This window comes from Meles meles, chromosome X (genome assembly GCF_922984935.1).
Source record: "Meles meles chromosome X, mMelMel3.1 paternal haplotype, whole genome shotgun sequence".
NCBI lineage: Eukaryota > Metazoa > Chordata > Mammalia > Carnivora > Mustelidae > Meles > Meles meles.
Window position 1 is genome coordinate 101,134,853 of NC_060087.1, and position 16,849 is coordinate 101,151,701.

Genomic DNA, 16,849 nt, shown 5'->3' on the forward strand with positions numbered 1-16,849 from the left:
TCTTTCCCGTTTTTTAATGTTGTGCTTATTACTATAAATCTCCTACTTAACACTGCTTTTGCTGTGTCCTATAAGTTTTCCTTTATCTCTAAGGATGTTCTAATTTCCTTTTTGATTTTTTTTCTTTGAATCTTTGATTGTTTAAGTGTTTAGTCTCCACAGATTTATAATTCTCCATTTTTACTTCTGTTATTAATTTTTAACTTTATCTCATTGTGGTTAGAGAAGATACTTTGTATGATATCTGTCTTTTTAAATCTTTTGAGACTTAATTTATGGCCTAACATGCCATCTATCCTGGAAAATGTCCCATGTGCACTCGAGAAGAAAGCATATTGTTGTTGGGTAGAGTAGTCTGTATATGTTTTTGAGATGTAATTGGTATATTGTGTTCTCCAAGTCCTCTATTTTCTTCCTTACTTCTGTCTGCTTGCAGTATCTAGTTTTGAGAGTGGGTTATTAAAGTCTCCAAGTGTTACTGCAAAACTATTTCTTCTTTGAGTTCTGTCCATTTTTGCTTTGTTTATTTTAATGGTCTGTTACTAGGTGTATAAATGTTTATGATTGTTTTGTCTTCTTGCTATACTGGACCTTTTATCAATATACAATGTCATTTTGTCTCTTGTGAACTCTTAAAACTTTAAGTCTGTTTCATTCAATATTAATATATTCACCCCTGCTCTGTTTTGGTTACTATGTCCATGGAATCCCTTTTTCTCTTTTTCATTTTCAGCCCCTGTGTGTCTTTGGATCTAAAATAAATCTCTTGTAGACTGCATATAGTTGGATCATAATTTTTTAATCCATTCTACAAATCTCTTTTGATTACATTTTAATCCACTTACATTTCAAGTAATTACGGATAAGGAGAGACTTCACTCATTCTGTTATTTGTTTTCTTATGTGCCTTAGAGCTATTTGGTCTCTCATTTTTTGCATCACTGTCTCCTGTTTAATTTTTGTGGTGAAATAGTTAAATTTGTTGCCCATTTCCTTTTGACTGTATTCCTCAACTCTATATTTGTGGCTTTCATGGGGATTATATTTAACATCCTGAAGTTATAACACTCTAATTTGAATTTATACCCGTTTAACTTCAATTCCATACAAAAAATCTGCTGCTTTAATAATCCCATCCCTACCAATTTCAGTTGTTGATGTCGTAGAATTACATCTTTGCACATTGTGTGTCCAAAAAAATAAGCTCATAATTTTTAACACATTTAGTCCCTTAAATGATATAGAAAATAAAATTATTACGTGTGATGAGTCACTTCTCTCTTGATGCTTTCACAATTCTCTCTCTGTCTTTGGCTTTTGACACTTTGATTTTAGTGTGGTTCAGTATGGGTGTCCTCAGCTTACTTGCTTGGAATCTTTTGATCTTCTTGGATGTTTGGAATCATTGGGAAGTTTCCACACAGTATTTCTTCAGATATTACCTCTGCCCCTTTCCATCTCTTTTCCTTTCAGGGAATCCTACAGTGTGTGTGTTGGTCCACTGAGTGATGTTCCACATGATTTTTAAAAAAGATTTTATGTATTTATTTGCCACAGAGAGAGAGAGAGAGAGCACAAGCAGGGGGAATAGCAGGCAGAGGGAGAAAGAGAAGCAGGCTCCCCACAGAGCAGGGGGAGCCCGATGTGTGACTTGATCCCAGGACCCTGGGATCATGACCTGAGCCTAAGGCAGAGGCTTAACCCACTGAGCCACCCAGGGGTCCCCACCATGATTGTAGTATCTTCCAGTTCTCGATTACCTCTGTCTGCTCAAATCCACCTTTGAATCCTTCTAGTGAATTTTCATTTAACTTATATTTTTCAGCTCCAAAAATTTGTTTGGTTTCTTTTTAGGTTTTTCCCTCTTCACTGATACTGAATTTGTCCGTACATCGCTTTCTTGACTTTCTCCACATCTCCCTTTAGTTCTTTGATCATCAAGACAGTTGTTTTTAAATCTTTTTCTAGTAGGTCTACTATCTAGTCTTTTTTGGGGGCAAATTTCCATTGGGTTATTTTTCTCCTTTGAATGTACCAAGCTTTCCCGTTTCTTCACATGCCTTGTGATTTTTTTGTTGTTGTTGTTGAAAACTGGACATTTGGGTCTGATGTGGTGGTCATTCTGGAAATCAGAATCTCCCCCTTTCCCAGGATTTTCTGGGTTTGTTTTTAATTATTCTAGACTGTCTCTGTGCCATGGATCAGCCTGAGGTGTAAATTTAGGGTCTTCTCAGGTCTTTTCTGAACCTGCACCTTACCCGGGTGTGTGTGGTGAGTTTCCAATTTGCTGTTCCAATATGCTGTTGCTTTTGAGTGTCCTTGTCTTCAGTGTCTGGCTCCCAAGAGGGGAGAAAGAAAAATAAAGTGGAGAGATCTTTTAAATACCCTGGAAGTCACTTCAGCCAGGGCAGGCAAGTATAACAAAAATGGCCACAACAGGGGCAGCGCCTGGTGGCCCAGTCCGTTAAGTGTCTGCCTTTGGCTCAGCACGATCTCAGGGTCCTGGGATGGAGCCCCACGTGGGGCTCTCTGCTCAGCAGGGAGCCTGCTTCTCCATCCCCCTCTGCCTGCTGCTCTGCTGCTTGTGTTCTCTCTCTCTCTCTTTCTCCCTCTGTCTAATAAATAAATAAATTTTTTTTAATTTAAAAAAAAAATGGCCACAACCTCTTTTACCTCTATGATGAGAAACAGTGGTTGGAGCACAGGCCCCAAGATTTAGGAGATGGGGTTCTTCTTGCCCATTCTGGCTCACGCAAGCTGTTCCAGGAACATGTGCCAGCTGCCTGCCGTGGGGCTGAGGAGTAGGAAAGGAGAGGCTGAAATGGACCAAGAGCTGAAATTGACCGAAATTAAAATTGACTGCAATTTTCTGTCCACGCCTTCCCCTACAACTTGCAAGCTTTAGCTAGATTTCTGGTGCTCTACCCCCTTCTCAGAATCCTCTCCATTATCTGTTTTTATCAAGGTAGAATTCAAATGTACAGTTAACTTTGTAATATATTTTTAAAGAATCAGGTTACAAAACAGTGTTTAGCGTGACCTCAGCTTTGTAAATAATAGGTGCCTGGAGAAAAGATTGGAAGGAAATATATGAAAATGTGATTAATGGCACTCGCCAAGTGGTAGGATTGCGATTTTTATTTTCTTCTCCCATTCCTATAACTTCCAAATAGGTTTCTGTAATTTCTTATAACCAGAAGGAAATGATCCTTGAAAAAAGTAGAGAGCTCTCCTCCGGGGGTGTATTCAGTTGTAATCATGACCATGTTCCTCAGTGGATACCAAAGGAGTTAGTGGCTTACCTGTCCCCACTTTTCCCTCCCACCGAGTAAAAGCCAGAACTTTCTCACTTTACAGGTAAACGCCAAAGAGCTCGATCCAAAATATGCTCATATCCAAGTCACGTACGTGAAGCCCTACTTTGATGACAAAGAACTCACGGAAAGAAAGACCGAGTTTGAAAGAAACCATAATATCAGCAGATTTGTTTTTGAAGCCCCTTACACGTTATCCGGCAAAAAGCAAGGTTGCATAGAAGAACAGTGCAAACGCCGCACAATCTTGACCAGTAAGTAGGACTTCGCGTGATAACATTTTGCTTGACTTGGTTCTTTGTGATGCACACCAGTAGCAGGTGGCGAGTAGGAGGGCGGGAAGTGTAGTTGTGACCCTTCACTGTTCTGCTGCTCACCCACTAGCTTGCACAAAAGTGGCGATGTTATAGACCATTGTCACCTCATGTAATGGGTGACTGATTGCTCTGGGGTGCTTAGAGAGCGCACAGTGGGGACAATTCAGCATAATGGAGTTTTTCCTTTGACTTGGCTGTTGGAACAGAGGATTTGTTTCCGAGATAACAAATCAGCGTGAACCTTTTAACAGCTTCCAACTCCTTCCCGTATGTGAAGAAGAGGATCCCTATCAGCTATGAACAGCAGATCAATTTAAAGCCCATCGATGTTGCTACTGATGAAATCAAGGATAAAACGGCAGAGCTGAACAAACTTTGCTCCTCTGCTGACGTCGACATGATTCAGCTCCAGCTGAAATTGCAAGGCTGTGTCTCGGTGCAGGTAGGTCCGTTGCTGAACGCGTCCTAAGTGGTTCCCGATGTTCTCGCTTTCCTGAGGGCACTGAGCAAGCATGACTTGCAATTGTTTGTTCTGCTTTTAGCTAGTGCAAAAACCCATGCATTGTTCTCGGTGAACAGAAGGAAAGGAGGCTCAGTGTCCATCAGTTTCATGTTATGGCAGAAGACTTTAGCGTAAAGCCCTGCAACGGTAGCCAAGCTCTGTGTTTCCGGAACTGAAGCCATTAAGTAACTTGTTCGAATAGCGTCTTTGCAGATAACTGGCTTTAGTCATTTTTTTCAAATAAACTTCCAGTAAGAAGAGTAAATATGGTCCTCAGGTTTTTAATGTATTTAGGGTTTTGTTTTTTTTAAGAGAAATGCAGGGGTGCCTGGCTGGCTCAGTCGGGGGAACGTGCATCTCTTTGATCTCAGTGTTGTGAGTTCGAGCCCCTTATTGGGAGTAGAGAGTATTTTAAAAAAATGAAATCTGAAAAAAATAAATTAAGAGAGAAAGACACGTGGGTAATGGGGAGGGCACGTTTTGCATGGAGCACTGGGTGTTGTGCAAAAAGAATGAATACTGTTACGCTGAAAAAATAAATAAAATGGAAAAAAAAAAAGAGAGAGAAAGACAGAAATTACATTCTGATTACATTCTAACCACTCTCTCATTTTTCTCCCTTCGTGTTTTAGGTAAATGCTGGTCCATTAGCATATGCAAGGGCTTTCTTAAATGATAGTCAAGCTACCAAGTATCCACCTAAGAAAGTAAATGAGTTGAAAGACATGTTTCGGTAAGTGCTGTGTCCTTTTCCCGTTAGACCTCTATCCTTTTATTCTTATGTTCTTCACAGAAACCAAAATATTCACCTAGTAACATCCCTCCCAAAAAAAGGACATTCTCCATTCTCTTTTATAATATTTAGGTGACCTAATAGTACTTTAAGCAGCGAGGAAACGCACGCTGTCTTTCTCACTACGGGTCATTAACGACATCCCAGCGTCCCGAGAGATGAAACTTGCCAGTTTCCTCTATCCCTTTAGATATTGTGGCACAAAAGCAAGCCTGCATTCATTCTGTGCTTTCCTCCTCCGCCTGATTGACTTCATCTTACAGCATTTCAGACCGTTTAGGGCAGGAACAAAAGTTGAACTGGCAGGGTTGGAGAGGCTTGTACGTGTCCTGTGTTCTTACTTCCTCCTGGGATTCTGCCGGTCCAAGGCCACATGGTACTGCGGCTCAAGTGAGCATCCCAGTAAGCTAGGGCATGTCTGAATGGTCTTGCATTAGAAAACAGTCTGTTTAATATATTTGAAAAGCTTACATTTGGAATAAGAGAGACAATTGAGTAAAATGGGCCAAGAGGAAAGATGATAACTCAGCCACTCGTTTGCTCCCGACTTATTTCATTTACTTTTCCTGTCTGCGTGTCATCAACCATTCTGGATTACAGAGTGACCAGTAGTCACTCATTCACCAGTATTTATGAATGCCTGGCACGTGCAGAGAGATTCTACTTGTTGCTATGACAGGGATACAAACCAAATGGGCAGTGAGGTACTTTGTCCCCTAAGACCTTTGCTCTCATCATGGATATGACACACAAACGCGTGAATGACAGACAAAGGCTTTTCGCTTTTTTAAATTATTCTTTAAATTACTTTAAAATAATATTGAAGTATAGTTGACAGTGTGGTGAGTTTCAGGCATTAAACAGACCGATCTGACAATTCCCGTATCACGCAGTGCACGCCACGCTGTGTGATCACTCCATCTGTCACCATACAACGTTATTACAGTATTATTGGCTATATTCCCGATGCTGTATTTTTCATCCCTGGGACTTACTTATTTTATAAAAAGAAGTCTGTACCTCTTAATCCCCTTCACCAGTTTCACTCATTCCACCCCGCCCCCCATCTTTGTCCCTACTCCCCGCCCAGGACAGATAATTCCTACCTATAACAGCCAGCACTGTACGGGAGACATAGTAGTCCCCAAATAAACTATTTTTGAATGCATGACTCATTACCTACAGATGTGAGTCAATGTTTGTACAATTTTAGCTGATTTAATATCAGCTGATTTAATATCATGATTTAATATCATCTGAGCAAATAGTCTTTCTGGAAGGTCACTGTTTCGAGCCAGGTTTTAAAGGAGACAAGAAACCTGAGGGGAAAGGTGGGAAAGAAAGGAGAAAGGAATTTCGGACTTAGGAAATGGCATTAGCAAAGACACAGTAAGAAAATACAGGATTCCAGTCTTCCCTCTAGGCAAGCCACAGTTAAAGTGAATATCAAATTGATGGTCAATGAGACTTTCTAGGAATAAACGATGAAACCCTTATCTTTGCTCTTTGTCCACAGGAAATTCATACAGGCTTGCAGCATTGCCCTTGAACTAAATGAGCGGCTAATTAAAGAAGATCAAATTGAGTACCATGAAGGGCTCAAGTCAAATTTCAGAGACATGGTGAAAGAATTGTCTGACATTATCCACGAGCAGGCAAGTATTAACATAGTTGAAAACGAAAACATGACCTGGAGCCCCTCAGGTGTACTTAGCAAAGTCTAGTCGTTCGAGATGCATCACCTTGAAATTAGTCCGTCTGTGTTTTCAGATTTACTCCTATTATCTTCGGTCATTTAAATGATATAATGCAAATCGAATTTAAAATGATTATCTGAAGCAATTGCTAAAGCAATTATCAGTAATAAGCCATTTTGTTCTTTGGGCCGCGGTGCTGTTAGAAGTTAACTCGCTGAATTGATCTACTGGAAACAGGGGTAAGAGTCTCTCAAGAAGGGCCCTAAGGAGTGAGATGATTGGCACGGGAGCCAAACCCCTAGGAGTATCTCCGTCTTGGCCGTAAAGAAACTACGGATACTGTCATTTAGGTGACATACTCTGAGGCTTCCAAAATTTGAGAAATGTCTTAGCGTTTTCGTCTGTGACGGAGTGTTCATGGCCATGCAGCTAACTGCAACCTAAAAATTCGGAAGCCAAGACCTGTTCACCACTTACAGCCACATTATGTCACAGTGAAGCAGTGAGAACTTTCATACACCTGAGCCTGCCAGCCCTCCGTCCCCCGCGCCACCCAGGACTTCTATACCCCTGCTTGTCTTAAACGCGAGCACTCCTGGGTTATCCTGGGAAACTTCATTTTGATGCTGGAGTCCTGACCACTGTGTACATGGGTTGTCACTCAAGTATTTTAGTGTCTTCAACATGTTTGTACAAGTCCCAGCACGATGATCTAGTCCCTCAGCAACTGAGCCTGTGAAGTTTCATTTCCTTACTCATGGAAATAGCCACCAAGATAAATATTTGTTTCAGAAACTCTTCAAACTCTGAATTTTGAAGAAAGCAAGTCTTCTTCAAAGAAACAAGGATGATTACAACCCTTTAGAGAACACATGTTAAATCTCGTTCCAGAACCTTCTCTGTCTTGGTAGCTGCCTTTCAGCGATTGCTCGCTGTGGGAAATTGAGTTACAGTTAGCACAAGGTTGTGCTGAATGACCAGGAGTCTCATTTTCCAGCCATTGTCATCTTCTCAGCATGAAGAAGTTAGCCAGCCAGACCTTCACCATACCATCTGTTCAGTGAGACTGCTTACCCCCCACTCCCCTCCTGCCCGTTCTCCATGTCTGGGAATCTTGTTGGCCCGAGGAGTCTGGAATCAGTGTTCCATTTCTTCTTTTGGCCATCTTTACTTCTATTAGCCCATTTAGGAGGGAGTAAAAACCGTTCCAAGGTGCCCCTCTGTGGTTCAGTGTTCAGAGATCTTTTTGGGTCTCAAAGCAACCAGGTGGTCAGGACGGGGAAGGCAGGAAGTCATGCCACTTCCTTTATTCCCTGCGTCTCAAGCTCAGCCCGTGGGTAGCAGGGGGGCATATACCTTTCTGTGCCATCACTGCTCTGAGGCAAATGGACGACGTAATTCCGAGGAGCTGTCTAGTGTTGGGGATTTCCGCTCTTCATATTCTATAGAAAATCAGCAAAAAATCCTTCACAAAAGATACAACAGGGACACATGTTTTAAGCCAATGTGTAGTACGTTGCAATTATCCTAGTTTCCAGGCAACTGCATGACTTAGCCTTAAACTCTGAACAATTTGTTTAATTTACTGTTGTGACAGTGATCAGGATATGTAGAGCAGCCATTTTATACAGTTCTTTCCCCTGCGAAGCCTGGGTTTTGCAGATCTGCTGTCCCATTTTCTGTCTGTCTCATTTGATTCCCTAAACCGTGGCTCTTCTGTTGAATTGGGTCTACTGTTGTAGACCCTTGAACTTATATGTTGTTAAAAAAATCTTAGTTTCTTTTTTAAATTCAATTTTATTTACATTCAGTTAATTAACACAGAGTGCATGATTTGTTTCAGAGGCAGAGGTCAGTGATTCAGTGCTCTATCACACCCAGGGCTCATTCCATCATGGGCCCTCCTTAATGCCCGTCACCCACTTACCCCAGCTCCCCACCCCCCCGCTCCAGCAACCCTCTGTTGGTTTCCCATGGTTAAGGGTCTCTTTTGGTTTGTCTCCCTGTCTGATTTCGTCTTGTTTTACTGAAAAAATCTGAAGTTTCTATTGGTTTATGTTTATGTAAGCTGTCCCGTCATAATGCATTGTGTTTAGGTGTGCCCTAACCATTGACTTTATAGTGAATTTTTATAATTCAGCGTTTTCTATTAGATTTTCACAAAACAGAGCCTTTTTTCAATCCTACACTTGGAGATACGTTATTTTCCCAAAGGAAAATAAAATAATACAAAATAAAATATACTGGATAGTGTAATATAAATTATTCTGTTGTGCCCCATAAATGATTACTTGACAAAAGATATATCTTATGTGTGTGTGTATATATATATGTTTATTGTATGTGTGTGTGTGTGTGTGTGTGTATATATATATATATATAATTTATTCTTCACCCTTTTCAGTGTAATCTGTTATAGTATATCGAAAGATACAGTCCTTTGTAAAACTTCTTCAAGCTTTTGACTTTAAGAAGGGGACTTAAAGGGGCACCTGGGTGGCTCAGTGGGTTAAGCCTCTGCCTTCGGCTCTGGTCAGGATCTCAGGGTCCTGGGATCAAGCCCCACATTGGGCTCTCTGCTCAGTGGGAAGCGTGCTTCCCGCCCTCTCTCTGCCTGCCTCTCTGCCTACTTGTGATCCTTCTCTCTCTGTCAAATAAATAAATAAAATCTTTAAAAAAAAAAAAGAAGGGGACTTTAAAAATTAAAAGGGAATTTATATTATCTTCAAATTATGAATTGCAGATGTCTTAATTAGAGTTAGTGGTGGCCACTGGAGGAGCTGGTATGTTTTGTTTTCTACACAGTGAGTCCCATATTTTCTTGTCATATCTGACAGGTGTGGATAAACAATTAGTCATCTCTTAAACCTCTGCTCCGCTTCCAGATTAGTGTCATGAGTTACGATTTTTTAAGAGGAAATTTCTCTATTACAGCCTTTCTCTAAGACCTACTTTGTAGCAACACAAATGATATGACTCATTACTGTCACCATAGACCAGTTTGTGGGCTTAATACTGAAGTTTCAAAGCTAACTTCAAAACCAGCTAGTGAAAGCTTGAGACCTAAGTTGGAATCATACAGTAAAGAGATGCGATGTGATGTGCATGGTATTCTTTTCTTCCATCTTTCTTTCTTTTTTTTTTTAAGTAGGCTCCACACCCAACGTGGGGCTTGAACTCACGACCCCGAGACCAAGAGTCACATACTCTACCGACTGAGCCAGCCAGGCACCTCTTCTTTCCTTCCATCTAATCAAGCATATTTGATCACAGAAAATGGAAAGTTTTAAAAACATCTATACCAATATGAATATATGTTTATATGCTTATGGGATATAAAATTTACATCTCATATGTGTGAAGTTCTTCATTTCCGTGAAAAGCCTTCTGTGTCAATCAGCTCACATAGTTCTCGTGTGCCATTAGAATAGAAATAGGCACTTGTGACTTTATTTAAGAATATTTTCCAAGTCTCCAGGGAAGCAGCATGGGTATCTGTGTGTTGGGAAAGCCCCACCAGTGATTCTGAGAGCCACGGTTTAGAGCTCTTGTTATGATCATTGGTTTTAAAAATACATATATTCAAAAGATTGCATTGCCTCTCATTTTTTCTTGAATTTTGCATTTTACAATCTTCTGTTTTTCTTAATGAGTAACTAGATCTTCTCTGCTTTTTTGCTACGCTGCCTTTGTAACACAGCTTTGAAGACTGAAGTCGGTAATGTTATTCTTTGCTCCTTCTGTTTTATGTCATTTCAAATAGCTCCATGTCAGTGACAAATTGAAATTTGCCTGTAATTTCATATACATATACTTTTTTGACCATGGCTGTTTTGCTTTGTGATAAACACGCAGACTTTTTTCTCTTTTGTTTTAGATATTACAAGAAGACACGATCCATTCCCCCTGGATGAGCAACACGTTCCATGTATTTTGTGCAATTAGCGGTACATCGAGCGACCGAGGTTATGGTTCCCCAAGATACACTGCTGAAATCTGAGGACATGTAGATCCCAAGTGACAATGAGACTGACCTTTCTCAGGAAAAATCGGAGCTGTGCAAATGTTAAAAATGGAAAGATTTGATAGACATGGAGTGTTTCTTCCTGACACCAAAATTTTCATGCTTTCAAACAGGGTGCTTACGTATTTGTAAATAGTTAAGCAACTTGAAAGTGCCTGGAAAATTGCACCACTGTGCTTGGTTTGTACTTTTTTAGGTAAATCTATATACGGAGAAGTAGAGCTCAAAACCATTAATTCAATTTGCTTAATTATTGCTTCAGATCATAATGGTACTGTGTAAAATTGTATAATGGAACACAATAAAAGGTTAAACTTATTTGTAATTAGAAGTGAAGGAAATAATACTTTGAACTTAGCATTTTCCATGACAGGAAGCTCAATTCACGATCCCACTGATCCTTAGAAAAAAATTGATAAAATTGCTGTAAAACATGGACATTTCAAATTGGGGAGGTAATTGGAACTCCCGCCTGCCAAGAGTCAAGACGAGGCTCAAGGAACCAGGATGGCTACACGTGAAAATACCAAATTTACTGTTCCTTCAAGTTTTGATGCAGTGACGCTGGGTGACCAAGTTGGTCTCTCTGTGCCTTCCAGGACAAGGGATTTGTGTGTGGCCTCGCTGGCCCTAGGAAGTGGCCTTTGCCCCCAGTGCTTCATCGTCTAGGACTATCCACAAAGCTGAGAATTTACAGTCAGAACATCCTATGCAAGTTCAAAGCTTTCAAAGTAGAAGAGTCAGGGAGGCATTTTGTAAGGACTATTTTTTTTTTGTCTGTGTACAAGATTAGCAAGTATTTTGATAGAACTGGACAGTTGCAGCATTTTGGGGGGGGGGGTCAAGATACGTACCCACCGCCGATCTGGCAACTTGCCAGCTAGGGATTCCATTTCTAACTATGTAGACCTCTCAGACTCCCTGCATCATTCAGGACCCACCGAGCTGTAAAGAGCTTTTTTTTTTTTTTTTTTAGCTTGAATTATCCCTATAATTTTGGCCACCTTTGATGTAAACTCTAAGTTCCAGACATAATTTCCTTATAGAGTTTAGCCAGTTTCACGTAGGGATCAAAAAAAAAAAAATAAATAAAAGACGGTGAAATCTAAATGAATTGCAAGGAGCCTTGGCTTTTCTCCTGCTTTGTGATCAAGGAAGTCTTTAAAGATAATGCCCCTGGCTGGCCATTTTTCTTTACATGTCATCTTTAAGCTTTTTAGGGGAGCATGCCATTATTTATTGAAGTTTTAATTTCGTATTTTCACAGGGGATTCCGAAGTATCACAGAAGCAGTTTATAATTCCTTAATACCTTGGAGTAAGGCTGTAGCGTTCCTTTCACCTTCAAAGTGATTGGATTTGGTTTGTACGGGGAAGGAGCCGTCACCTAGAGCGAATGCTCACACCTGAGAATGAAGCATCTCAGGAGAACGGGAGTGCTCCCTAGTCAGTAACTAGTCCCTCCAGGGCCCCCAGCACAGCATTACGTACCATGGGTAATTTTTGTTCAAGTTTAGTAAGTGACCACTGCGCTCAAGGAGCTTGCCACGTAGTGGAGGCATGATAGACACAGAATTAAATGTAATACGAGAATCAACAACAGGAGTCAAGAACAGTTGTCTGGGAGCATCGCCGGGTGAAGGCCACTGGCCAGAAGCCGTATCACCTCCAAGGACTGAGAGGTTACTGGAGGGTAGTGTTCAGGGATGGTTTTGGGGATGAAAAGGAGTTCTGAATAGGCTTTCAAAAACGAGCAGGTAGCCTAGGCAGGAGGAAGATGGCATGCAAAGACATGAAACGAATTAGCAGAAGCTCAGGGGATGGCGAGGAGATGAGTTTTGTCCAAGGGAGTGGTAGACGATGGAAGTATAGAATGCAAACTTTGCCCTGGGTTGTGGAAGGCCTTGAATGCCAGACTAATCATGTTTGGACTTTACTCAGTAAACACGGGGGACGCAGGCAAAGGTTTTTAGACAGACCACTTGATTAAATGTTACTTTTAGGTGTTTAATCCTTTGCGTTGCTGTTGGATGTTTTGGAGGCAGAGAGAGATGGAAATACGGAAACCAGTTTGCAGTAATCTAGCTAGGAGACTCTAAACCCCTAGATAAGAACAAGCATGAAGAAGAAACGACCAGTACAGGAGCCATCCTGGGGAAAGACTGGACCTGAGTTATTGATGACTAAGGAGAAAACAAGGGAATGTTAAGGATAATTGTGTGACCCGTGGCCATTCGGATCTCCAGGTCGTGACACAATTTCCCTGGGTTTCTGCCTCCAACTTTTAGACTAAGGGCAGCAAGCTGTAGAGGACGAGGCGGGCTAGACTGGAGGAAGCCAGAAACTCGTGTTTGGAAACACAGCATGTGTTAAGTATCACTCTTTATAGAACTGAGTGATTTCATGAAGTGATTTAGCCTCCACAAATTAATTCATATCCAAAAATGCACTTCTGCTGTACCGACCATTTCACAGTTCTGCCTGAATCCAATTCCCTCTGGAAGCTTCTGTTTTGGTAGTCTTTGGCCATATTGTAAAACAGGAACAAGTCACCATCGCTAATGTTTATCCCTACGGTGACAACCCAGAGGGACAAAAAAAATCGATGCAACTTTTCCTAGTAACCAGCTGTTGCCAGTGGCATCATGTCTATGGACGGGACTCTTATTATTATCATATTTATGTGATCGGCCTGCCTATATAAACATTGTAAACATCTTTTTAAAAACGAAATAGAAAGCAGCAGTGGTAGCAACCGTCTTGGAACCTTGACCATCATATCATAGAACTGGAGGTGACTCATTGGTTAATGAAAAACTAAATAGGTCAGTGTAACAACCCAGGCTTTTTCTGTATAAGTACTAATTGCATCTGAGATGGAGAATCCGAGCAACGTACTGGAAAAATAGGAATTTCTCAACTCTTCAAAATATTAATAATCAGATAAGTATTTCAGGTTTCCAACCCACAAAATGGCGGACTATCTTCAGTCTCGGTCTTGCACAAAAAGTACACAACTTCAGCTATCAAAACACAAAGGGAAAAGAATAGAATAAAAGTTCGTTGGGAATGGGGAAGGGGTTTGTGTAACAAGGCTCTTCCCCTATCCTCAGAGTTGGCCAATAAGAGCACTTTTTTATCTGGTTCCAGTTACAATAAAGGCTTTTTTTCTACTCCCCAACCACGTAATGGTTGCACTCTAAGCTTATGTATGTTCATCCAACTCCTGGTTGAAGTTGTGACTAAATTCAACAAAGTGTTTTGCTTCTGTGTATGGCATTTGGAGACCTACCTGATGCTTTCCGCACCACCCCCTCTCCCCCGGCCATTATTCCTCTTTACCGAGCTCTAATGCACATGCCATACAAGTCACTCACTGAAAATGCATGAGTCAGTGGTTTTTGGAATATTCAGAGTTGTGCAACCATCACCACAATTAATTTTGGAATATTTTATCACCCCAGAAAGAAACCCCATACATCTGAGCAGCCACTCCCCATTGCCTATGAATCACCCCCACCCCAGCCCCTGACAACCACGAATCTACTTTCTGTATCTGGCTTTGCCTATTCTGGACATTTCATATAAATGGAATCCTACAATATGTGGCCTTTTGTGACTGGCTTCTTTCATTGTCATGTCTTCAAGGTCCCTTTGTTTTGTAGCACGGATCAGTCTCTTGTTCCTTTTTTACAGCTGTATAATACTCCTCTGTATGGATTCACCACATTTTTTCTTTTCATCAGTTGATGGACATCTGGATTATTTTCATTCGGGGGCTATGATGAATGCTGTGAACACTTGGGTACAAGTTTTTGGGGAGACAGGCTTTCAGTTTTCTTGGGCATATACCAAAGAGGAGAATCACTGGGCCAGATGGCAACTCTCTGTTTAACCTTATTCTCTCTTTTTTTTTTTAAGATTTTATTTATTTACTTGACAGAAAGAGATCACAAGTAGGCAGAGAGGCAGGCAGAGAGAGAGAGGGAAGCAGGACCCCTGCTGAGCAGAGAGCCCGATGCGGGACTCGATCCCAGGACCCTGAGATCATGACCTGAGCCGACAACACTTACTATTACCTGCTTCTTTGATTATCACCTTCCTGATGGGTGTGAATGGTCTCTCATTCTGGTTTTCATTTGCAGTTCTCTGATGGCTGATGATGATGAGCATTCTTTCGTGTGCTGATGAGCCGTTTTGATGTCTTCTCTGGAGATATGTCTATTCAGATCCTTTACTGATTTTTTTAAATTGGGTTGTCTTTTTATTGTAGAGTCATAAGAGCTCTTTATATATGTTCTAGATGCAAGTCCCTTATCAGATCTAGGATTTCCAGTTAGCTCCAATTCTTGGGGCTGCCTTCCCACTTTTGTGATGGTGTTCTTTGAAGCACTAAAGTTTTTAATTTTGATAAAGTCCAATTTACCTGTTTTCTTTGGTTGCTTGTGCTTCAATGTTGTCTAAGAAGGTCATAGAGATTCAAGGTCCTAGAGATGTACACCTGTGTTTTCTTCAAGTTTTACAGTTTTAACTCAGTTTCAGGTCTTTGATCCATTTCAAGATAATTTTTGTATATGGTACGAGATAGGGACCCAAATTCATTCCTTTGTGTATGTTTACCTAGTTGTCCTTGCACCGTTTGTTAAAAAGACTCTTCTGTTCCCCCACTGAACTGTCTTGGCAGCCTTATCAAAAATCAATTGGCCCTAGTTGTGATTTCTCTCTGTCAAATAAATAAAATATTTAAAAAAAAATCAATTGGCCCTAAATGCATGGATTTGCTCTGGGCCCTCAGTTCTATTCCATCGATTATAGGTCTATCCTTATTCCAGCACCACAGTCTTGGTTTCTATAGCTTTGTAGTAAGATTTTAAGTTGGGGAGTGTGAGTCTTCCAGTTGTGTTCATTTTCAAGAATTTTTGGTTATGCTGGGCCCTTGAATTTCCATAAGAAGTTTAAGATCAGAGCAGCTTGTCAATTTCTTTTGGGGAAAAAAAAAAAGGCTGCCTTTGGCTCAGGTCATGGTCTCAGGGTCCTGGGATCGGGGTCCGCATCTGGCTCTCTGCTCAGCAGGGAGTCTGCTTCCCCGTCTCTCTCTGCCTGCGTCTCTGCCTACTTGTGATTTCTCTGTCAAATAAATAAATAAATAAATAAATCTTTTTTAAAAGGGGGCAGGAGGAGCTGGGATTCTGGTAGGATTTGCTGAGAATCTATAATACAATTTGGGAAATTGGGCAGTATTGCCATTTTAATAATATTAAGCCTTTCATTTCTTTCAATGATGTTTTGAAGTTTTCAGTATACAAGTCTTACATTTCGTTAATTTTGTTCCTTAAGTTTTATTCTTTTCAATGTTATAAAAGGAGTTGTTTTTTATTTCATTTTCAGATTGTTCATTGCTAATTTATAGAAATACAACTGATTTTTTTAATTTGACCTTGTATTCTGAAACCTTGCTGAACTCATTTATTAGCTTTAATATTTTTTGTGTGTGTGTGAATTCTTTCGGGCTTTCTATATAACATCATGTCATCTAAAAATAGAGAGTTTTATTTCTTTCTTTCCAATCTTGATTCTTTTCATTTCATTTTCTTACCTACAACCTGACTAGAACTTCTAGTAAAATACTGAATAGCAGTGGGGAGAGCAGACATCTTTTTCTTATTACTGATTGTTCCATGAAAGGGGGGAGGTATATGCAAAGTGACTTCCAAATGCCAAAGGAGCCGTAAGACTGAAGAAAAAGGCTGACAAATCCAGCCTGATAGGAAATGGTATATTAAGAGGACTTATGGTTCGATCTCTGCAATCCTACCTTCCCATATAAGACCTCCTTTTATAACCTCTAGTTCCCTAGAGTAGGCTAAGGAGTCCATGTTAGGGGAGCACCCAGGAGGAGCCCTAGCAAGGACCTCATTCCCCAAGGGTGTACTTAAGGGTATGGTTAAACAAAGAATGTGGGAGAAAGGGACTGCTCAAGCAGGCTTTAGGTCACAGAGAGGTCACTGAAGCAGATTTGTTCAAGATGGCATTAGTCTGGTTCACACACTAACTTTGGTTGAAAGTTTTCAGTCTTTGACATTTTTTTTAGTTTACTTTTTAAAGAATTTATACACCAAACTTGGGGCTCAAACTCATGACCCTGAGATCAAGAGTCACGTGCTCTTCTGACTGAGCCAGCCAGCCAGGTGCCCCCCCCAGTC

General features: G+C 40.7%; 1 protein-coding gene across 2 annotated transcripts in view; it reads left to right on the forward strand.

The window, feature by feature from the left end:
* The window catches only part of DOCK11 (dedicator of cytokinesis 11), a 190,907-nt gene extending 176,306 nt beyond the window's left edge, over positions 1-14,601 (forward strand). For both annotated transcript variants that reach the window (XM_045995226.1, XM_045995227.1), the window contains 5 exons: positions 3,358-3,568; positions 3,883-4,073; positions 4,766-4,866; positions 6,443-6,581; positions 10,501-14,601. In XM_045995226.1, coding sequence (XP_045851182.1) covers positions 3,358-3,568; positions 3,883-4,073; positions 4,766-4,866; positions 6,443-6,581; positions 10,501-10,623 — 765 coding nt within the window. In that variant the 3' untranslated portion in view covers positions 10,624-14,601. The remainder of the gene's footprint in view (positions 1-3,357; positions 3,569-3,882; positions 4,074-4,765; positions 4,867-6,442; positions 6,582-10,500) is intronic.
* Positions 14,602-16,849: the final 2,248 nt, after the last annotated feature.